The sequence below is a fragment of the Anolis sagrei genome, chromosome 3, assembly GCF_037176765.1.
Source record: "Anolis sagrei isolate rAnoSag1 chromosome 3, rAnoSag1.mat, whole genome shotgun sequence".
In the NCBI taxonomy this organism is placed as follows: Eukaryota; Metazoa; Chordata; class Lepidosauria; order Squamata; family Dactyloidae; genus Anolis; species Anolis sagrei.
In genome coordinates, this window is record NC_090023.1 from 204,084,919 (window position 1) to 204,109,284 (window position 24,366).

The window sequence follows — 24,366 nt, forward strand, 5'->3', positions numbered from 1 at the left end:
GGTGCATTCCACTCTACCAAAGTTACCTCACAACGCAAATAGGAGTAAATAGAGACTTTAAGACCAGCGTCTTTACATTTTATTGGTGGCAGTTTAATTTAATAGCAGTCTAGGGACTTCCTTACATTTTTGATAATCCCATTTGGTGGGATAAAGACTTCTTCACATATTTTTGGTGGCAGACGACGGGATTCGTGTAACAACTGATCGAGTGCCTTAAGTTTAATTTAGGAATAAGTTGTGAGGTAAAAGTTGTTGACAACATGGCTACCAGGCGGCAGAGAAAGCTGGCTGAGGAAAGAGAGGGAGACCAAGAAGAAAGTTCGAGCTCTGAGGCAGAGACAGAGCCAGTGCCTATGTCAGAAATGGCTTTTAAGTACAAACTAGAGATCAGTTGTTACACGAATCCCACCGCTGCTACCAAAAAATTATGTGAGGAAGCGTTAATGCCACCGCTTGTCAACAAAAATATGTGAAGAAGTCTTTATCCCATGTAAAGACGCTGGTCTTAAAGTCTCTATTTACTCCTATTTGCGTTGTGAGGTAACTTTGGTAGAGTGGAATGCACCAAACATAAAATCAATGGAGGAGGCAGGTTTAAAATAACAAAGAGAACAAGTTTATTATTAACAAAGCGTAATTGTTGCAATATTGAGATGTTGAACTTGGCACATGCTTGTTGGTTACAATATGGCTTGGCTGTGATACATTCAGGCTTTAGATGTTACAATTCTTATAAACTCCTTCTACAGTGAAGTGCTTTATTATTTCAGTGTTCCTATTTGTGAATATTCACACTGTTTGTCCTTTACCGGATCAAACCACTGATCCCCAGTCTTCCACTACTGGCGATCCTAAAACCCTCTCTGTTAGATTCTTTTTACTCAAGCAATCTAACGAGGTTTCCCTTCAGCTACCTTGCTGAAGAAATATTCACAATCACTAAAACTAACTGAATCTATAAAGCTTCCCACCACAGAGCCCTAACTGACTCTGCCCTCTTCTCAGGGTCTCTTCCTCCTGACTAAACTACTTTTCCCAGAGTCCTTTCCCGACTCTGCTACTTCCCCAGAGCCCTTAACTGGCTCTGCTCTTCTTCTCAGGGTCTCTTCCTCCTGACTGAAAATTAACTGTCACTTTCAAACCTTTTTCTCCTTAAGCTCCGCCCACCTCCTCTTTTGCCTTGTCACCATGGCAACCTATCTCTCACAGCTAGGCCCTGGCAACCAATGTAATACATAAATACAGATTCAAACACATTATAAATAACACTTTATAATAAACACATCTCTACACCTTCCCCCTCAGAAAAATTATTTTTGGACCATTCTCAATCCTAGAATGGCAAAAAATAATTCCACATATTATTCAACAATATACACATATACATCAATTCTGAAAGGGAAACATATTAGGGTTAAACACATTTCAATTACATATACATACAAACCTTTAACCTATGGAATCCTAGATAAGGCGTCCGCAACTAAATTTCGTTTACCTGAAACATGTTTAATTTCAAATATAAAATCTTGTAAACACAAACTCTATCTTAACAATTTGTTATTCGTACCTTTTACATTATCTAGCCATTTTCCTTTGTTGACATACTACATTTATCAGAATGCCAATTTTTACTTAAAACTTCCACAACCTCTCTTCTCTGTGGTTGGGACAATTCTATATTCATATCTACCCGATCTAAATTTTTGTACTGTTCCCGATCACCCTCCCAAAAAGAAAAGGGACCGGATTCCTCTTCTGAAACAACAAAACATACATTCGCAGATCTTACAACACAAGGCTTTAACATGTTTACATGTACTCTTCTTTCTACATTAGAATGTTCATCAAAAATATCATAGTTTATGTGGTTGAGCTTTCTGATGATCTTCCAGGGTCCAGACCAATCCAATTGAAGTTTGTTGGTTTTGTTGGGAGATAAAAATAAAACTTCATCTCCGATGTTGAAGATCTTTGGTTTAGCAGTAGAGTCATAATAGTCTTTTTGTCTCTGCTGAGCCGCAAGTAAATGTTCTTGAGCAATGTCTCTAGCTAGCTGCATTGTTGCTTGCAGATCTTTTAAATATTCCGACACCGGAACTGGATCTGTCGCCGGACTTTCTTCCCAATATTCTCTTATCAGATCCAATGGACCACGAGCTTTCCTTCCATATAGTAATTCAAATGGACTGTAGCCAGTACTGTCATGAGGGACGGTCCTGTAGGCGAATAACAGTTGTTGCAATTTGACGTCCCAGTCATATGGCTTCTCTTGACTGTAAGACTTTATCATTTTGACTAAAGTCTTGTTCATATTTTCAACTAGTCCATTTGTCTGTGGATGATAAGCTGTTGAAGTCAGGTGTCTGATTCCACATAGCTCAAGCAATTTCGACATAAGCCTGGAAGTAAACTGGGTTCCTAAATCCGAAACCAATTCTCTAGGATATCCAGTTCTTCCCCAAATGGATAACAGGGCATTGGCAATTGTTGTTGTTTCGATGTTAGTCAGAACCACAGCATCTGGATATCTTGTGGCGTAGTCGATCATGGTTAATATGTATCGGTAACCACGTCTGCTTGGTTTACAAAGAGGACCCACTATGTCAATGCCTACTCTGTAAAATGGTTCTCCAATTATTGGCATAGGGATCATAGGAGCTTTAACTTTATCCCTTCCAGTACTCAATCTCTGGCAGATGTCACAAGACTGGCAAAACTCTTTGATCCTCTGGAACATGCCAGGCCAATAAAAGTTCTTAGTAATTCTCTTCGTGGTTTTCCTCACACCCAAATGTCCACCTTGAGGGTTTTCGTGTGCCACCCTCATCAGCTGTTCTCTAAAACTTTGAGGCACTACAATCTGACTACATGTTACTGATCCTTCTGTAGAGTTCACACTTCTGGTTTCTCTATATAAAACACCATTCTTTAACATAAACTCGGAGGGCTGTTTTTCTGCCGATACTGTGGGGTTTTGAGCTAAAGTGAATAGAGGTTTAAGAGAAACATCGGCTCCTTGTTCCTGCCGAATCTCTTCAACTCCTCCCGTCCTCCTAACAAGCTCAGCCACTGTAGCGCTGGTTTCTGGACTCTCGTCCCCATCTTGTTGTATGGCAAAACACATGGCTTTTTGTTCAGGGCTTTCATTGTTACATTCTTTCTCCTCACACGCCATCCTCCAGCTCTCAATCTTTTCAGCCAAATCATTTCCAATTAAACATTGGTATGGTATGTCAGGACTGACTGCAAAATCCCACATACCCTTCCATCCTTCATATTCTATTGGCAAAGTTACTACTGCTGTTGGTATCGCAGGACCTAAGCCTTTTAATCTTATTTCAGAGGTTGGCTGCTGAAACTTCTGAGGTATTATTTCAGGGTGTACTATGCACACTTCGGAACCTGTATCTCTAAGTCCTTTCCTGTCTTTGTTATCAATAGAAATGGTTTCTAAGTAATCCTTAGATGGGCTGCCTGACAGGATGAACAAACATTGTTTTTCTTGAGGCTCTGAGCTTGAACTCTCCTTTGAAACAGTATCCGGTTCTGCCTTTGGTGTTTCTTTCATTTTATTCACAAAAAGGGTTGTTTTCTCTTTCCTTAACAAGGGACATTGATATTTTAAATGGTTCCATTCTCCACATTGAAAGCATCGTCTTTTTACCTCAGGAGCAGTTTGTCTTGTTACACTCTGCCTCCTATAGATGGTGTTTTCTAAGTCAGCACCCTTTTCTTGCTGTGGGTGCGTTTGTTGTGAATAAAATGGCTGCCTGTTTGTTCTTTTGTCATTTGGCAAATCTTCCCCTTTGAATCCTTCTTTCAAGGTTGTTATTTGATCTGCCATAACCGCTGCCTCTACAATAGTGGATGGCTTGCGATCTTGAATCACCCAGCGAATATCATAAGGCACTAACTGAAAAAACTGTTCCAGCTTTAAAAGTTCCCTCAGCTGTTGATAATCTTCCACCTCAGACGTCTTTATCCAACTATCGAACAGTTGAGATAATCTTGAGGCCACCTGAGCAAAACTTTGAGTTTTATCTTTCTTTAAGGATCTGAACTTAAATCTATAATATTCCGGAGTCAATCTAAACTCTTGTTGAATCTGTTTCTTAAACAGATCATAGTCTCCATAAGATTCCTCAGGCAACTGTCCATAAATCTGCAAAAGTTTCCCACTTATCTGTGGCCTAAGGTATGTCATCCATTTTTCCTTAGCCACCCCAAAATCTCGACAACATCTCTCAAAAGATATTAGGAATTTCTCTGGACAATCGTCCTTGGTAAATTTTGGGAATTTCTTTGTCAAATCTGGGGTATCCACTCCAGATCTCCCTTCCTGGATATCACTGGATGTTTGAGACAAAGCTAATCTTTGCTTCTCTAGCTCAAACTCCATTCTCTTCAATTCTAACTCCTGTTCTCTGTCTCTTTGTCTTTCTTTTGCCTCCATCTCCAGTTCTCTCTCTCTTTGTCTTTCTTTTGCCTCTATTTCCAATCGTTTCATCTCTAGTTTGTACTTAAAAGCCATTTCTGACATAGGCACTGGCTCTGTCTCTGCCTCAGAGCTCGAACTTTCTTCTTGGTCTCCCTCTCTTTCCTCAGCCAGCTTTCTCTGCCGCCTGGTAGCCATGTTGTCAACAACTTTTACCTCACAACTTATTCCTAAATTAAACTTAAGGCACTCGATCAGTTGTTACAACAAGATTTTCTCTTATTTCCTCTTTTTGCTCTGCTATTTCTTGCACTCCTTCCTTAAATCTGTGCCAAAATGCTGGCTAATCCATTGGCATGGTATGGCTAGCAAAAGAGGAAAAGGAAATAGTGAGAAAACGCCTCATCTTTTCCACATACAAAGAAGTGTCCACTGAATCAAAGTGCCTTCCATCAGAAAAGAGAACCAACCACATCAATATATATCAATATATCTTATCTTATATGATACATAATATAATAATGGCATCAGATCTATAACACTGATATTAAGACTTTTCAGACTTTGCCAGATTTAGGATCCTAACATTTAGATTCTGGATTTACATCCTAAAATTGCCCAAAGACAGAAAATACTTGTAAATTATCTATAAGATGTTGATCAAAATGAATATTGATTTTTAATGAAATACATCATTAGTAGTGAAAATTATAGGTGAAATTCAGAAGGGCAGATCAAGCGGTCAAAATCCATGCGATCGTGCTTATGTTTGAACCTACCTGCTACCGAAGAACAAGAAGAACCCACTCCTTGGAGAGATCTTGCTATGAAAAGTAACTTATAGCTTTCTGAAAAGGCAAACACTGTGAAAAGGCATTAAGACAACAATTAGATTAAATCTAACTAGATATACAAGTTAAGGATAAATTCATTGTGTTTAACTGATCATTTTCCGTGACAGTCACAACACTTTCAATGCTAACGACATTATTTCCCCCTCTTGCATTTAAATGTATCAGTGAATTTATCTGTATCTAAGTCCTCTGCTAACAAAAAGGAAGGAAAAGCAAGCATTAGGAGACATCTTTGTCAATGCTGTATCTTTGCAGATATTTCACAATGCAGCCTTAATGCAAAATACCACAGGAAATGCTCCAGCCAAGATATGGTTCGAACTTTCTGGAAAGTTATTGCTTAAAACAGCCTTCTTTCAAGTCCCAATGAATGAAAAAGAAAAATTGACACAATTCAATAAGCCTCTGTGACATTTGTCAGAGAGGGATCCACAGATATTTTTGCTTATGTTTCTATGGTTTGCACACTGTCAAATACAGAAAGACCCCTTTCGCCATCTACTTTGGTTTGAGCAAGGAAATAATACTCTGAACAATAATATATGCACCACACTATAGAACCTCAGTGTTATAGAACACTGAGGTTCTATAACAATGTTAAAACACATTAAGGTATACTTCTGACAAGTTGTCGTATATTTCCGACTATAATCCAAGAGCCAAAGGCTATCTAATCTGAGACTGGCAGGTCCTGCAATATAAAAATATGCTTCCTTCCTCCCTGTCCCTCCTTCCTGCAGCACTCAGGAGAAAAAAACACTTACTAATTGTTGAAACGAACATGATGCAGAAGCCAGCAAACAAGGGGATCTGATATCCTATTCTGGAAAAGAAAACAGACACAAAATGTTGGCTTGCTATCTTCAAAAGTTTATCTTCAAATGTTTTTTAAAGAATTATTTCCTTTGGAAAACTCAAAATGGCCTTTTAGAACATTCTGTACAATTTAATTTGCTTTCTAGTTGTCTCCTCCAAGCCATGACAATTTAGTTACAACACTAAAGCATCAGGCTGTTCTCAGAGCCTTCACTGGGTGTTACATATCACTGACTGCCAGTAGAACTGGAGAGCATCAATTTCCATCTATTATATTTTATGGAAGCAGAAAAGAGCAGAAACCAATGCTTAAGACATTCTCAGTGACAACTACAGGATTCTGGAGCAACACTCTTTCGTAATATAGAGGTAACATATGATCATGATAATTGGGGAATGTTGGTAATTTATCTTCTAAAAATATTAATTCTCTCATACATTGGTTCCTTTGGAGCAATATATTTCTTATCATATTTGCCTGTAGAAAAACCTGCATATTTACTCTACTAGCAACCCATCTGTCAACACCCAGTCCCATTGCCTCAAAATCAGTTCCAGATCCCTATCCATTATCAAATGTTAATATTTTAAAGAGTTATCCTAATTTCATGGTACATTTGAGAAGAACAAGGTCACTATAACAGTCTCTGTTTTTGCTATGTTTTGACTGGTGGTCTTAAGGGATAATTGGGCACATCACCAACAAATGCAATCACAGTTCAATGGGAAACAATTATTAGAATGTACAAGGAGGCACTATCAGCATCGCTGTGCTTGATTCTGTAACTACTGTTTTTGCAAGTCCCTTTACATATAGTATTGCCAAAAGCTCTTTAAAGAAGGATAGTAGAGGTTTACTTTGGATTCACCTCGATCAACTGCCTCATTTGAAGCAAGGCCCCGCCAAAGTGGTTCAATTAAAACAGAAGCTTTGTTGAAAATTATGATTCAGAGCAATGTAGAAACCCAAAGTACATCTACTCTGTAGAATAAATACAACTGGACATAATTTTATTTGCCATAAATTAATGCTGTGGAACCATGGGGGGAAAGGTCTTTAGCCTTCGCAGCCAAAAAAGTGCTGGCACCTCACCATATGACAAATCCCAGGGTTTCATAGTATTGAGTCATGGCAGTTAAAATGGAAGCAAATTGCATTAATTCTACAGTGTAGATATACTCCCCCCCCCCCCAAAGTGTGTCTTGCAGAAGTGATGTATTTCTCACCAGGCTCCCCTAATATGAAACAAAGGAGTGAGGAAAGCTATGTTACAGTTTGATATAATTTCAACTGTCATTGCTCCCTCCTACAGAATTCTGAAAATTGTTTTGGCAAGATACATAGAAAAAGTGTTAAGGGAATGAGCTAGCGATCTCAAGCAGAGAATTCTAAAGTCCTAATCAAACTCAAAATCCTAGCGTTCTGTAGGATGGAGACAAGGGAAAGTGGTGACCAGCTATAATGGTGGTGACATGCTTTTGTAAATGGGTAAGAGAGAAAGAAATTACATTTGTGACTTACAACTCTAATATTAAATCAGAATAAAAGGTTAGGGCTCCCCAACCCCAGTACTTTGAAAAGATGGACTTAAAGCCAACCTTAAAAACTATAGTATAGACACCGAGAATTGGGAAGCCCTGGCCCTTAAGCACTTTAACTGAAGGTCAGCTGTGACCAGCAGTGCTGTGGAATTTGAAGAGGTGTGAACGGAGGGCAAAAGAGAGAAATGTGCCAAGAGGACTGCCTTCCACCTGGAAACCGATGTCCTCACTGCGGGAGAAGATGTGAATCAAGAATAGGGCTCCACAGTCACCTACAGACCCATCGCCAAGACAACACATCTGGAAGACAGTCATCCTCAAGCTACAAGGGGATACTTTGAGTACTTTGAATCGGAATATATAAATTGGGGAGATACAGGTTTTCCTGTAATATTTCCCTTTCCCCCCCCCCCCCTAAAAACAAAAACTGAAACAGTTTGGATTATAAAATACCAAGTAAAGGCGTATCAAATGTTATAATTATGTACTGTAGATATGCCTATAAACAATGTAGGATTTACTCCCTCTTGCTTTGAAAGCACACTCTGGACATAACATAAGAAGGAAAGATGAAAACATTTTCTATTACTGAGCTGGAAACACACCACGGGGCTCCGCTAAGAATGCTATTCCTTCAATTCTGGCAAGAATTTTGTGCAACACCATCTTATTCTTCTCATTTGTTTCATATTCCCCAATTTTTGCAACAAGGGAAAGAAATTGGCCTAGGTCTGAAATTATCAAATCAATAACAACACTTGTGGGTTTAATTGCATGCACTTTGTCTTTGATATATATGCAACTCAATATACAAGGAAAAACAGAGCACAACTTTATTAGTTACAGCTGTGAAAGGGATTGCCTCAAACACATGGGTCCCAGATCCAACTTGCCTAATTATAGATGAGACCGATACTTTGGGACCACGAGAATGAAGAGAGAAATGACCACTGGAACAGCTCCACTAGACATCTTCTCCTGCCACCAGGAGGTGCCATAAAGGCATGTGTCCCCAAGACAATCCAGACCTGTCTCCACTGCCTAAACTCAAGAGTCCCTAAAGAGGATCCTTATTCTGCTAGTCCAAAAAGTTGTGACAGTATGTAACATACATAGCAAATACAAACCTACAAGGTAATAGAACCGGAGCTCCAGAGTCAACTCCCTGAAGGAGTTCCTGGAAGCTCAACACAACCTAACTATCTCATCCCACCCAACCTGAAACTTAATCACATTGAGTCCTGTCACTCCGTGCAATTTGAACCCAAACAGTTCTATCTCATTGGCTACCTCCTCAAAACCCATCTGGTGTACAGGAGCACAGAGCAAACTGAGAATAGGAGACACGTGGTCACAAAGTCACAAGGTGGTCCTCACATCCTCTGCTCGAGTCAATCCGCAATGGCCTTTCCCAGTACATCAAGTGAGCTAATTGCCAGAGGATTACAGTTCACTTCATCAAAACAAATCTGATGGAGTGTACAAAAGCTCCTGTCAGATAAGACCTGTTAATGTTTCACACTCGTGCAACAGAATGTGATGTTTTAGACTTCAAGAATGACGTTTTGTTGCAGAATCCACACAGAACAAGTTCTGCCGTATGGGTTTTCTGCAACACAGACCCCATCTGACCATATAATACAGTTTCATAATTCAGTTTAACTGGACTGAACTGCATTCTATAAATCTACACTGTCACATAATGCAGTTCATTTCAGCTACATTATGAAACTGCATTATATGGCAGTGTTAGATGTGGCCTTAGTCTCCTGCAAAGCTGCAATCCATATCCCCAGGTTTAATCCATTTCCTATGTTGTGGTTTGCTGTCATTAGAAACAAAAGACTAGAGGGGAAGACTCCAACAAACAGGTTTGGACCAAACAACAAAACCACCACTTGATGCTTAAAATAGCCTACAGCCATTTCTGCTTCCAGACCACAAGCTATGATTTCAGCTTAAAGGAGAATTTTGTTCTCAAAAGTGGCACTGGAGGCTTTGAAATAATACACACCAGTTATAAAGACTCCCATGCTTTTCAATCAGACTTCTACACTTCCAAGCAGCTTTGAAATAACCAACTTTCCAGTTTTGCTTTACAGTAAAATGGTGGCTTCTTACCACCTGTCACAGAGGTGAATGTCCAAAGCCATAATGATGCCATTCGCAGGCTCCCCAACCTTATACTTTTCTTCATTGTTGTTGCTGCAAAGTGCTTTCAAGTAATTTCCAACTCATGTTAACCCTAGGGAGAATTTATCACAGAATTTTCTTGCATCCATATGAAATAATGAAAAATATGAGAGTGTGTGCATGTGCACATGCACTTTTGAGTCATTGTTGATTTATGGTGACCCCATAAATTTCACAGGATTTTCTTAGATAAGGAATACTTGGAGATTGTTCAGGCAATTCTGTCCTCGGAAATATACCCTACAACTTGGCATTTTTTTGTAGTTCGGGTTGTTGTGAGTTTTCTGGGCTGTATGGCGATGTTCCAGAAGCATTCTCTCCTGATATTTCACCTTCATTTATGGCAGACATCCTCAGAGGTTGTGAGGTTGGAGAAAGAACTCTTGTCTGTTTGAGGTAGGTGCGAATGTTGCAGTTGGCCACCTTGATTAGCATTTTATAGCCTAGTAGTTTAAAGGTCTGGCTTCTTACTGCCTAGGGGAATTCTTTGTTGGGAGCTGATTAGCTGGCCCTGGCAGTAAGAAGCCAGACCTTGAAACTACTAGGTCATTAAATGCTAATCAAGGTGGCCAACTGCAATATTCACACCTACTTCAAACAGACAAAGAGTTCTTTCTCCCACCCTGTATAATCCACAGATATATAAATTGCATATTTCTAGATTCCAACAGACCTGACAATCTCTGAGGATGCCTGCCATAGATGAAGGTGATTCTGGCCATGAAAGCCTTTGACAATATTTGTAGTTTACCATCCAAATGTAGAACTAACTCTGAATAGCTTCCAAGAGCATATAGTATCTGTTACCTTTAGGGTATTCCAAAGTCTACATCAAAGTCTAAATCAATTTACAACAGTTTTATATGTCTAATCACTGTTCTATATTCCATATTCTGGTATTGAAATGCCATAAAATGGTGCCTCTCAAGGAGTACAAAAGGAATGTAACTTAGAATTAGTAAAATCAATTGACATCTACTTCACTGAAGGCCCTGTTATTTAGGAAATATTGCAGGTATATTGAAGCTTTAGTATTCATATACTTCTACTAGAGAAAGCAGTCTACACATACAATAATCACTTGTGTGCAATAGGAATAATTGAAGAAAGAAGGAATATCTCTCTGCAAAATTCAGACACACAAAATGACAGTTCAGAATTAAAGACCACTTTAGCACAGAAAAGGAAAAGCATACCTATTTGTCATTGGTCCTATAAAAGGGTTAGTGAGAAGTTGCACGGTTGCTTTGGAAGCAAACAGTAAACCGACTTGTACATTTTCATTTAGTAGGTCCTTGTCTTCCTTGGGGCAGTCAGATGCTGGTGGTGGTGTCTTAGTCATATTTACCACCATTTGCTCTGTCTGTGCATGATAAAAATCTCCTGGCCTTGTCCCTTCAGAATGATTTCCAGTAATCATCGTAGAGTTGTCATAGTAGGAGAATATACTTTGAAATCTGTTTGGGCTTAGTGACGGTGTGTCTGGCCGAATGGTTTGGATTTCTGTTGCATTTTTATGGTGTCTCATGCTGTATAGGTAACTGGGAATAATCGGCACTGAAAAAAAATAGATACAACAAATATCATGCCAGGAAATACAAGGATTTCACAATCAGGATAGAAAAAATAAATTGAAGGTTGTACTTTCACTGAACCAATACATAAATAAAGACTTTGGTAGCTTTCGGTTTGTACTGTATATACTTGAGTATAAGCTGACCTGAATATAAGCCAAGATACTTAATTTTACCACACAAAAAAGGAAAACATATTGACTCAAGTATAAGTCAAGGGTGGAAAATGCAGCAGCTACTGGTAAATTTCAAAATAAAAATAGATACCAATAAAATTACATTAATTGAGGCATCAGTAGGTTAAATGTTTTTGAATATTTAAATAAACTGCAATTTAAGATAAGACTGTCCAACTCATTATTCTAACCTTCTTCAGTGTAAATGTGCTTACATATTCTTCCAATAATAATAAATAGAGTAAAATAATAAATGTAATGATAATAATAATAATAGAGTAAAATCATGTAAATGTAATAAGGATAATAAATAGAGTAAAATAATGATGTAATAATAACAACATCGTCATCATCAACAACAACAAGAACAGAGAAAAATAATATATGACTTGAGTATAAGCCAAGCGGCGCTTTTTCAGCCTAAAAAAAGATGGAAAACTCGGCTTATACTCGAGTATATACAGTATGTTTTTGTCAGAAAACATGTAAGGATAGATAGTTTAAAGATATATAATAAGCTGAATCATAGGAAGACAGTTCAGAAGCAAACCAAGGCATGAGTATGATTTTTTTCTCCCATCTTAATTCATGTTTGTTGAAATACAGTACAGTTAATGAAGTAGATGTTAAGTGAACATTGCTTCTTTAATGGGAAATGTGCTATTGATATAGAAATAACATTAAAAGAATAAGGATAGCTTCTATACCTCAAAAAAGAGAGCAGTTCAACAGGTTTCAACAAAAAATATTCAAAACTAACAAAATGCTCGTGGGGAAAAAAACAGGTCAGGCAAATAAAACATGTTCAACCTTCTAGGTATAACTTGAGAGCTTCTTCCAAAACGCATTAGGAATGGCATTTCCTTCACTAGCCTTTACTTTTCTTATGATTTCTATTTATGTTGCCAAATGTGGGGAAGCCAGTGAAGCAGGCTTCTCTGCTTTCCCCCTTTTCTATCTGTTTTGTTGTTCATGCAGGCTCAGTAAAGGATTCTGGAGGGACATGCTGTTCACCACGCCTGCTGTAAGCTGGCACCCACAACGACAGTGGTATCAGATAGAGGAGACTCCCATTCTTTTCCAGCTTATTGTAACATTTACCGGAGATATATTGCTAAAATGCAATACCAAAACTTTGTGTTACTCCAGCCTTCCTTCACTATTCTCCAAATGCTGATGATGCTAAAAGGCTTCCAACTAGACAGAGCACTTGGAGGAAAACCAGAGTACTTGGAGGTGCAAAAAGATTTTGCAAAATGAAGCCTTTTTGTTAGTGTCTTTGGGCCCTTCCACACAGCCATATAACCCATCATATCAAGGCAGAAAATCCTACAATATCTGCATTGAACTGGGTTATCTGAGTCCACACTGCCATATATTCCAAAGCAGATAATGTGGGATTTTATTCAGGTGTGTGGAAGGGGCCTAAGTTAACAGAGATATATACCTCCTTGAGAACTGCCTTAGTGTACAAGAGGTGGCAGTTAACATTTATTAACAAAATCTTCAACTTTTACAAGTCTTTTAAAAAGTTCTCCATCTGCAGTCTACTCAACATCATAAAGGATATACAGGCAATCCTTGAGTTACAAACTTCTGACTAACCAATGACTCATAGTTAAGAATGAGGGTGAGACAACAGGAAATTAGAAAAATCTTCCCCGGGAAGGAAAATTCACTCCTGAAAGAGCTATCATGGGGAAAAGGTGCCTCTGTTGAAGCTTTATCACCAATTCTTGCTTCTACAACAAGCCACATTTTTCAAAATCCAATAGTCATAGGGACAGAAAGTGAGATGGAATTTTCTGGACAGGGGCATAGATAGCAAATCAAACCCCATAGGAGTGTTCACCCTTCCCAATGCTATCCAAAGCATGTATGCATGCATATGTGTGTGTGTGTGTGTGTTTGCACACACATATAACAGGAGTTAGATTTTTAAAGGTTTATGTTCCAACTTATATACAAATTCAACTTAAGAACAAACCTTTAGAACCTTGTTCATAACTTGGGGATTGCCTGTACTAACAGATATGCCTTTAGGGTTTGTTCTGGATAGTCAACTAATTCACATTGAAGCTTTATCACCAGTACAAACAATGACTAGCTCTTTATATGAATATCAATTGGATTTAAATATAACTTGTTTATCAAACCATAGAATGTAGTACAGTGGCTATAATACTTTTTCTTTCAGAAATAACAGTATGTAGCAGCAGGCTGTAGGTGTCTCAGCAAAGATGAAATACTAAATAATATTACAAATAAAGTACAATCCAATGATGGAACGGAAATTTGGAAATTCCATTTCACGGTAATGTGCTTAGGACTGAACATGTTGCTCAAAGAGTAAGGCTTTGCTTATTATCATAGTAATCAATGAAACAGAAAGAATAAAGGGGTAACAGTAAAATTCTTCATGCGGTCTCAAATCCTAATTGCATACTGCGTTCTAATTACGTCAATAATTAAGGAAAAACATGTGATCGTATAAAACGGAAACGGATGAGGCTGCACATTTATCAGAGAATATGAGTGACAAGATCAACAGTCATTTACATGCATAGTGTCTTACAAGCATCTGTATTTATTTACTGTGACAGCAATTATATTTATTCAAGAAGCCTTTGTGATGTGATAAGTGAAAGGCTTTCACAGCATGCCCATTACTGTGTAACCAGTGATATAGCAGTATATTTGCAGAGGCATATTTTTCTACTCAAGAGCAGAAAGGTAACTTTGACAGGAGTATAACATCAAAGTAAGCTGGCCCTTACTCTTTGGTCAAGATACAGCACTGCTGTTATAAAAGCAATCCTATTGACAATAAGGTCGTAAATGAGTGTTCATCTGGTGCCTATTTGCATTGCTGCTTGGTGTTTTCCTGTCAAGACCACTACACAAAAAAGAAGCCAAGCAATGAAAAGAGAATTGTGTAGAAAAAGGCACAAAGCACTGAGAAGACAATATATCAGCAGAATAACTGGGGCCCCTTCCATACAGCTCTATAAAATTCTACATTTTCTGCTTTGAACTGGAATATATGGCAGTGTGGGCTCAGATAACCCAGTTCAAAGCAGATATTGTGATTATTTATATTACGCCCAGATTATTTATATTACGCCCTCTCTCCCCAAGGAGATTGATATGATTGATAGTTGTGACCTGTTATCTCACTAGTTCCATTTTCCACTTCTCTAGGTCAATATTACAACTTTGTGGAGAAAAGTCTGGCTTTTGGAGGGATGTCTGGCTAAAGTCTGCTTTGTAAAGCTCCTTGTGTTGCTTGTAAAAATAATGATTGGTGCAACAAAGCAGGGTAAAAGCTGCAAGACAAATATAATTAGTATTTAAGGTTCCATTGAGTCTGTTATTTTGAAGCAATATTATTTATTTTCTCAAATGACCAAGAAAAAAGCAAGTTCCATCTTATGGGGGTCACTTAGGGGTCTTCTACCTGATGTGGGAGAGAAAGAACTATCTCCATGATTGCCACTTCCCCTTCGCCCACTTTGCCCAGGACTGACCACTGCTTCTGCTATCACTTTCCACCATTTTATTTTATCTCCATCTGCTCTCCATCTGCTTTCTATGTCACTGGAGCTGTGTCACTACTTCTTTCATCTGGCCAATCTTTAAAGCAACACTGGCAGCTTTAGGCAACTCTTTCTTCTCTAGAGAGCAAGAAGTGAAACAAGCAGTGGAGAGAGAGAAAAGTTCAAAGGTGCCAAAGCAAGAGAAGGTAGCATGTCATGGGGCAAGAAGTGAAACAAACTGGGGAGGGAAGCTAAAAGGTGCGTAAAGTGCAAGATACAAGATGAGGGAGATGTAGCAACACAAGGTAAGGTGAAATGGAAGGGGAGGAAGGAGAGACAGACATTTTCGTGGCAAAGCGCAAGAGATAGATTTACTAGGAAAAGTGTACGGTTAGGCAAGGAAAGGGGGGGGAGGGGAAGGCATACGTTGCCAGAATACAAGGAGCAAGAAAAGTAGGGACCTGAAAGAGAAGAGTAGTCATGGAACAAGGAGGAAAGAAATGATGGGAGTGCAAGTAGTAGAGTACAACTAGTAAGGAAGAGAAGCATGCCCTAGTTGCTAAGGTAAAGGAAGGTGAGCTGAAAGAGGAAGAGATGACTTGTGAAGGTATGAGGTAAGGCAAGAAAGATAAAAGGAGGGAAGAAAGAGTAAGGACTTCAAAGACAGAGAGAGAGTGCAAAAAGCAAGAGAAGAAGGTACAAAGTGAAGTATAATACAAGGGAAGATGGCACAGCTTTTGTGTTGCTTCTTAATTTCCCCTCCATGTTCCACTGTTAATCAAATGGAAATCACATTTGGGTTCCCTGTGATGTTTTTGTTGTTGTTTATTTGTTCCGTCACTTCCAGCTCTTTGTGACCTCATGGACTAGCCCATGCCAGAGCTCCCTGTCAGCTGTCACCACCCCCAGCTCCTTCAAGGTCAAGCCAGTGACTTCAACATCCACCCATCTTGCCCTTGGTCGGCCCCTCTTCCTTTTTCCTTCCATTTCCCCCAGCATCATTGTCTTCTCCAAGCTTTATTTATTTTATTTATTTATTTGGTACACTTGTATACCGCTAATATCTCAGCCTAAAACGGCGACTCACTGCGGTTTACAACATTTAAAAACAACAATAATTCCGATTAAAAATATAAAACACATACATGTACAGTACACAGTATTGGGCCACCAATACAGACCAATGCATCTCTTAGTTAAAATCATAATCCAATTTCGTTGTCTGTGATTGCTTTCCCGTCTTCTCATTATGTGGCCAAAGTACTTCATCTTTATAGAGTCCTCGGTGGAGCAGTGGGTAAAATCCTTGTGCCAGCAGGACTGAAAACTGACAGGTCAGAGGTTAGAATCCAGGGGGAGCATGAATAAGCTCCCTCTATCAGCTCCAGCTCTCCATGTGGGGACATGACAGAAGCTTCCCACAAGGATGATAAAACATCAAAACATTCGGTCATCCCCTGGGCAATACCTTTGCAGATGGCCAATTCTCGCACCAGAAGTGACTTGCAGTTTCTCAAGTCGCTCCTGATTTTTTAAAAAAGTCACCTTTGCCTCTAATATTCTTCCCTCCAGTGAGCAACTAGGCATTATTTCCTGGAGTATCGACTGGTTTGATCTTGTTGCGGTTCAAGGCATTCTTAGAATTTTCCGCCAACACCACAGTTCAAAAGTGTCTATCTTCCATCACTCAGCCTTCCTTATGGTCAGTTCTCACATCCATGGGTTACTACGGGGAATGCCACCGCTTTAACTACACGGATCTTCGTTGCCAGTGTGATGTCTCTCCTTTTCACTATTTTATCGAGATTGGTCATTGCTCTCCTTAGATCTATACCTTTCTACTATTGTCAAAAAATAATAATCTCATTGCAATTACAATCAAAAAACAAAAAAAAACCCACACAATGAGAATACAGTAGCTTTTGAAGTCCTCTGCATGATAAAATGTCATGACCGTCATCACAAGACCATCCACAACAATCCTGTAATAATTGCTGAGAGTTGCTGAGAGGTAGTGATACTACATGGTCATGTGGTAAATGCCATGACAAAAGATAGACATAAATTTAAGCTTCTCTTTTCCAAGTCCAGCACTATTTCTCTTAGAAGGGTAGGTAATAAAAAAATGTTACAAAGTCTGCAACACATGACATATTTGTAAAAATGCAACTATGAATGTGCTGAATTTGCATAACTGAAAAAACAATAAAATGCATACTTGTAATAATTTGCATAACATGCAAATTAGGTCTAGTGTTGAAGAGCTGGAATATGGCAGACCCTTTGCTGGAACCACTCCAGGGTAGATAGAAATATGGTGCAAGTATCCCCCTACAATCACTAGAATTACAAAGGGGGTGGATCAAGGATTGGTAATACAGCCATGAAAGATTTGGTGAGCTGTGTGTATGGTCCCTCATGGTGACATCTTATCAACCTATAGTAATCAGCATGTGTTAGCAATTGCATTTTTAATCATTCATGGTCTTTATTTTATGGCAGAGAAGGCCTTTTTCCTGCAGTCTCAATATAGAACGTTAAATGGCTATACAAGCAAATGATCGACAGCAATTTCCTTCCCAGAAATGAGTCACAACAGAAGTTTTGTGTTATTCCAAGATAAACCTTGTTTCAAACCCACTTCCATAAGTAGACATGCAAATATAAGACCACATGAATGAAAGAGGTTTTATTACGAGCTGTGTGTGCGTGAAGTCAAGCTGTAAACATATTTAGTACTAATTATGCAGTGATGGAGTCGGAAAGCATTCCACTTTGATTTCAGTACAGTATTTCTTTCTCTGACCAAAATGGTCGAGAACAAGCAAGTTAATTAAATTTGATCCTATTTTCAAAAATTATGATGACTAAATGCTGTGGCTTGCTGACATTAAATAATCTTACAAAAAGAAAGGAGCAAAACAAGATCATCAAAAGGAAGCATACATCTCATGTTTTATCTTCTCCATCAGTTTAGTTTGTAAAACCACGAACAACGGAAGTTACAATAGAAATAAAAAAAGACATTGCTAATACTCTTTTTTTTTACTTTTTATCTATGGAATCATTTAACAGCTTATGCAAACATATACAAAGAGGACTATAATAGCTGTAGTAAAATGTTTAAAGTAGTTTTAGAAATGCATCTCAAATTACTGGTTTCCAGTTGATTTTCAAAATACCATCTATTTTTTTGTTTGTGTTCTTCAATGCGAAATAAATAAATACAATGTAGGATGGAGAGAGGGAGAAAACTACATACCAACGACAGTGAGCAGCATGTTGTCCAAAAGCAGAGCGATGAAGACAATCAGTAAGATTAGTTTCCGGGATTGTCGGCTCTCTCTGAGCCAATTGAGGACACCAAATTCACTCCAAGCCATGGTTTAGCTTCCCTTGAGTAATGGCTTATTCTGCAAACATTTAAAAAAGGATATTTGAATAGAAATCCAGAATTAAGAAGCATTATCTTTTTTTTTTTGTTGCTGTTCTTATTGAAGTCTTCTCGAGAGAGAACATGATTCCCAAGTTACCACAATGAAAGTAAAAATGTTTACTTTTCTTCCATCCCTGGTTATAATAAAAAAGGGTCAACACTTGCTTCTGTGTTTAGGATTTACTTAAAATCTCTGGTTTAATCAGTGGGGAAGATATATACATACATACACACACACACACACACACACACACACATACACATACACACACACAATGAAATCATGCATGTTTTTTCCAGTCAACCTTTCATGGTTGTTACAATTCCAATTTATTATATAGTGGAAGCAATTTGTCATAAAACTTCAGTTAAAAACATTTAAATTGTACGAGATGCAACAAAGAGGTATTTAAAGAAAAATAAATGCAGTAAAGTTAGAAATAGCAAAGTTTATTGATTAGTTTATTGACCATATCAATAGTAAAAGACAAAAACAAAAAGTACACAAATAGACATAAAAAGAGTCTAGACATCCAAGTATAATAAGATATAGAAAAAGATATGAGCATTGTCCAACATGATAAAATGCTAAGGCACCTCAGATTGGTGCACTTGCCATCTACTTCTATATCAGAATCCCCTAAGAACACCAAGCACTTATCCCTTCCTTTACAATCTTCACCATGAGTGATCAGCATGTATGCAATGAATATGATTTGCTTGTTTCACTTTCTTGGAACACATTCCCATTCAGCTTTTAATAATAAATATCTACAACTCCCGTTATATCACTTTTGTTTAACAAAGTTCTCCTTAATTATAGTTTCCTCCAGACAATCCACATTTCAGAAAAAAATCCCTAATTATAATTTCTGATTGCTGAATCATATTTTGCCATTTTGTATAAACAATAAACAGCTGAGGTTAACAACAAATGCATTCTACAATTACAAATACAAACACATAACCTCCTGGATCGCTAAGGATTATGTTTCAAAAATCTAGATCAGAAATATCAGATCTACTTGTGCTGCTTCAACTGGAAGGCATGGGCACACAACACAGAGAAGTAATGACAAGACACACAGGACCACTACATCACCTACATCAACGTAATGATGCATCTCTCACAGCAGTCTCTCTTTTTTCTAACGGACAAAAAGGCGAAGCTTTGACTAACTTGTCAATACTGTCTAGATCAACAGGTGGAAACTGTATTTACATTGAAAAAACAAGGCAAACATGCAAAAGTTGGCATCTGTCACTGTTGAAAAAAAATAAATCAGAACCCAAAAATGGTAAACACACACCATGCATTCTCTCTGATCCACATTTGCATTTAACGTTGAACTGCCAAATCTAATATAGTTTTCCTGCAATCACTGCGAGGAAATGATCCATAAAATTGGTTTCCAGGCTGCATTACTATTTATGCAGCAAAACATATTTCTGAGCCTCTCCAGAAAGAAGAAAAGCAGGTGCTACCATTCATAATAAAAAAACAGTTTCTGCATAGATAGCTGTCACTACTAAAAGACTTTCTGGCAGCAAACTTACAAAGCAAGTAATTCAGTTTCCACGTGTCTTATATTGCTCTTCCTTTGGCCACTAAAGGCTGTGCCATAGCACTGACCAAATGGATAAATAAATCCAGAAATCCAGCCTGCCCAGAAGTATCCTCTCTATCTTGAAAACACTGGCTCCTGATCTCAGATGGGTTTAGTGTCCATGAAGGTGAAGGAAGCACACTCTGTGCATGCTTTAGGAACACTTACTTCCTCCAAAGTTATCTCCTGAGGATACAAATGTCCCAGCACAATCCCAAAGGTTTGTTTTGGCACATAAGCCAATTTATCCAAAAACAAGCCCATAACACCCTGCACAATGAGCCCTTACATTGTACAATTAAGAGGTCTAGTCATTAGTAGTCTTTTTGAGGGGTTTTGCAGAACAATGACAACGGGTGCATCCACACTGTAGAATGAATGCAGTTCAACACCAGTCTAACTGCCCTGGCTCCATGCTATAGCATCCTAGGAGTTGTGGCTTGGTGAAGCACTGACCCTCATTGGCAGAGAAGGCAAAAGACTTTGTCAATCGACAACTTCCTAGATTCCTTAGAATTGAGCCATGGCAGTTCTAGTGACATCAAAACCAAATTAATTCTGTAGTGTAGGTGCACCCACGGATATATTATTTGATGACCCTTCATGTTAACGGTAAAAGAGCTGCATTCAGACACACCACTCAACTACTTCTGCTTCCAGTGTTTCCACAACACTCTCCTCAACTCCCTTCATACCTGCCTTGCTCTACTCTTTTGACCCATTGCCTAATCCCTACAAATCCATAAGACATCAATGAGTTCTCCACTCCTGCCCTATTCTTACCCCACTGTTCCAGATCTCTCTCTGAGTACATCTACTCAGATGTACTCTACGCAGAATGAATGCAGTTTAATGCACTACTGAACCGCACTACTAAACCGCTGTGGCTCCGTGCTATGGAATCATAGGAGTTGCACGATACAGAATCATAGGAGAAGACCTTGTCAAACTACAACTTCCAGGATAGCATGGCAGTTCGAGTGGGATGAAACTGCATTCATTATACAATGTGGACCTGGTCAAATTACAATTGCCAGGACCTCACAGAATGGAGCCATGGTGGTTAAAATATTACCAATCTGCAGTCATTCTACAGTGTAGACCTTCTCAAACTACAACTCCCAGGACACCATAGCATGGAGCCATGGTGGTAGAAAATGCTACTGAAAGGCATTCAGGCTACAGTGTAGACCTGGTCAAACTACAACTCCCAGGACACCATAGCATGGAGCAATGGTGGTAGAAAATGCTATTAAAGGGCATTCAGCCTATAGTGTAGACTTGGTCAAACTACAAGTAATTGGACTCCATAGCATGGAGTAATGGTGGTTAAAATGCTACCAAATGGCATTCATTCTACAGTGTAGCCCTTATTGAAGTACAACTCCCAGGACCCCATAGTATGGAACTAAAGTGGTTAAAATGCTATTGAATGGCATTCGTTATACACCGTAGACCTGGTCGAACTACAACTCCCAGGACCCCATAGCCTGGCTGCACGGTGGTTACAATGCTACCAAACTGCATTCACTCTACAGTGTAGACCTTGCTGAACTACAACTCCCAGGACCCTGTAGTATGGAGCCACAGTGGTTACAATGCTATCTAACTGCATTCATTCCCATGTAAACCTGGTCAAACTACAACTCACACAAACCTGTAGCATGGAGCCATGGTTAAAATGCTATCAAAGGGCATCAATTCTATGGTGTAGACCTTGTTGAACAAAACTCTCATAACATGAAGTGGAATCAAACTGCATTCATTCTAAGGTGCAGACCTTGTCAAACTACAACTCCCAGGACCCCTTAGCATGGAACCACGGTGGTGGAAAGTTCGGTGGAAAGCCAATCAAAGGGCGTTTAATCAACAGTGTGTAGATACATCCATTCTCAACCCCCTTCGCACCAGTCCTCCTCAACTTTGGGTTGCCAACTGGCCCCTTGCCTTGTCCCTCTTGGAGTGCGCGTGCGCAGAGCTCCCCTTACCTTGCAGGTGAGGCTGCCTCCCCAAGAGTTCTCTCCTTCCGAGGCTGCTGCTCCTGTTCCCGCTCCTGCTGAGCTCTTCACCAACTCCGCGAAGCTCCCAGCGCCTCTGGGCAGCCGCCGCTCCGCTTTGCCAGACTCCTCCTTGACGTCACGCCACCGATCCTTATCGGACTCCTTGAGGAGGCGCCTGGCCCCGCTTCTTTCTCCTTTCCCCCGCTCTCCCTTCCTCTCCCCTCTGTTTCCCTTTTCCAGCTGCTCAAGCCCCACAACAAGCACTCCACTGAGCTCAAACACAGGTATCCTGAGCGGGGAGTGTCCCGGTGAAGAGCCCAAAGGCGCTTATGGCTGAGAAGCCCAGGAAGAACTTCCCTGGCGCATTGATGGATTCTCAAACCCACTTCTGTCGTGGATCAGACGGCTCCCTGATGGCTGCTCCTCTTTCCAGCTGCTCTGGGAGGGATAAATGCTAGGGAGGCATCGGAGGAAGTGCTCATTTAGCCAGAGGAGCCAAAGAGATGCTGCTGACACTTTGCCCCTCCGCTCTCCTTTCTCTTCCACCAAAACACACACTTTTCACTCTGCTTTCTTGAACAGCCACACCTCCCCCTTTTTCCTAGTCCATGAAATGAATCCATCTTGCTTATTCTCTCATTAAAACAAGTGAATGGAGAAATAGGGCAAGCTTACCTCTCCCTGCCACCAAATTACAGTGTCCTCACATTTACCATATTATGACACTACTAGCCATTCCCTGCCATGTGTTGCTGTGGCCCAGTCTGTGTATTTGTTTATTTACGACACTTATATGCCGCCCTTCTCATCCCAAAGGGGACTCAGACCGGCTTACAAGTAAAATGTAAATACAATATATTATACTATTTGTTGTTGTTCATTCGTTCAGTCGTCTCCGACTCTTTGTGACCTCGTGGACCAGCCCACGCCAGAGCTCCCTGTCGGTCGTCACCACCCCCAGCTCCTTCAAGGTCAGTCCAGTCACTTCAAGGATGCCATCCATCCATCTTGCCCTTGGTCGGCCCCTCTTCCTTTTACCTTCCACTTTCCCCAGCATAATTGTCTTCTCTAGGCTTTGCTGTCTCCTTATGATGTGGCTAAAGTACAGGGAAGACCATGGCTTTGACTAGGCGGATCTTTGTTGCTAGTGTGATATCTCTACTCTTTACTATTTCATCAAGATTGGACATTGCTCTCCTCCCAAGAAGTAAGCGTCTTCTGATTTCCTGGCCACAGTCTGCATCTGCAGTAATCTTTGCACCTAGAAATACAAAGTCTGTCACGGCCTCCACATTTTCTCCCTCTATTTTCCAGTTGTCAATCATTCTTGTTGCCATAATCTTGGTTTTTTTGATGTTTAGCTGCAACCCGTCTTTTGCGCTTTCTTCTTTCACCTTGATTAGAAGGCTCCTCAGCTCCTCCTCGCTTTCGGCCATCAGAGTGGTGTCATCTGCATATCTGAGGTTGTTAATGTTTCTTCCAGCAATTTTCACCCCAGCCTTGCATTCATCCAGCCCCGCACATCGCATGATGTGTTCTGCGTACAAGTTAAAAAGGTTGGGTGAGAGGATGCAGCCTTGCCGTACGCCTTTCCCAATCTTGAACCAGTCTGTTGTTCCGTGGTCAGTTCTGACTGTTGCTACTTGGTCCTTGTACAGATTCCTCAGGAGAGAGACAAGATGGCTTGGTATGCCCATCCCACCAAGAACTTGCCACAATTTATTATGATCCACACAGTCAAAGGCTTTACACATCACTATATTGTACCATAACATCATACTGTAATATTATTAGTAATATTACATTTTATGGAGCCCCCGGTGGCACAGTGGGTTAAAGCACTGAGCTGCTGAGCTTGTTGACCGAAAAGTCGCAGGTTCAATTCTGGGGAACAGCGTGAGCTTCCGCTGTCAGCCCTAGCTTCTGCCAACCTAACAGTTCGAAAACAGGCAAATGTGAGTAGATCAATAGGTACCACTCCAGTGGGAAGGTAACAGTGCTCCATGCAGTCATGCAGGCCACATGACATTGGAGGTGTCTATAGACAACTCTGGCTCTTCGGCTTAGAAATGGAGATGAGCACCACACCCCAGAGTCAGACTGGACTTAATGTCAGGGGACAACCTTTACCTTTTTTACTTATTTATTTACTTACGACATTTATATGCTGCCCTTCTCACCCCGAAGGGGA

General features: G+C 39.8%; 1 protein-coding gene across 1 annotated transcript in view; it reads right to left on the minus strand.

Annotated features, from left to right (window-relative positions):
- The window catches only part of SLC18A2 (solute carrier family 18 member A2), a 43,697-nt gene extending 20,984 nt beyond the window's left edge, over positions 1-22,713 (minus strand). The window contains exons 1-5 of the mRNA XM_060768505.2: positions 22,164-22,713; positions 18,395-18,545; positions 11,043-11,403; positions 6,060-6,118; positions 5,221-5,304 (exon numbers count right to left, since the gene is read on the minus strand). Coding sequence (XP_060624488.2) covers positions 5,221-5,304; positions 6,060-6,118; positions 11,043-11,403; positions 18,395-18,515 — 625 coding nt within the window. The 5' untranslated portion in view covers positions 18,516-18,545; positions 22,164-22,713. The remainder of the gene's footprint in view (positions 1-5,220; positions 5,305-6,059; positions 6,119-11,042; positions 11,404-18,394; positions 18,546-22,163) is intronic.
- Positions 22,714-24,366: the final 1,653 nt, after the last annotated feature.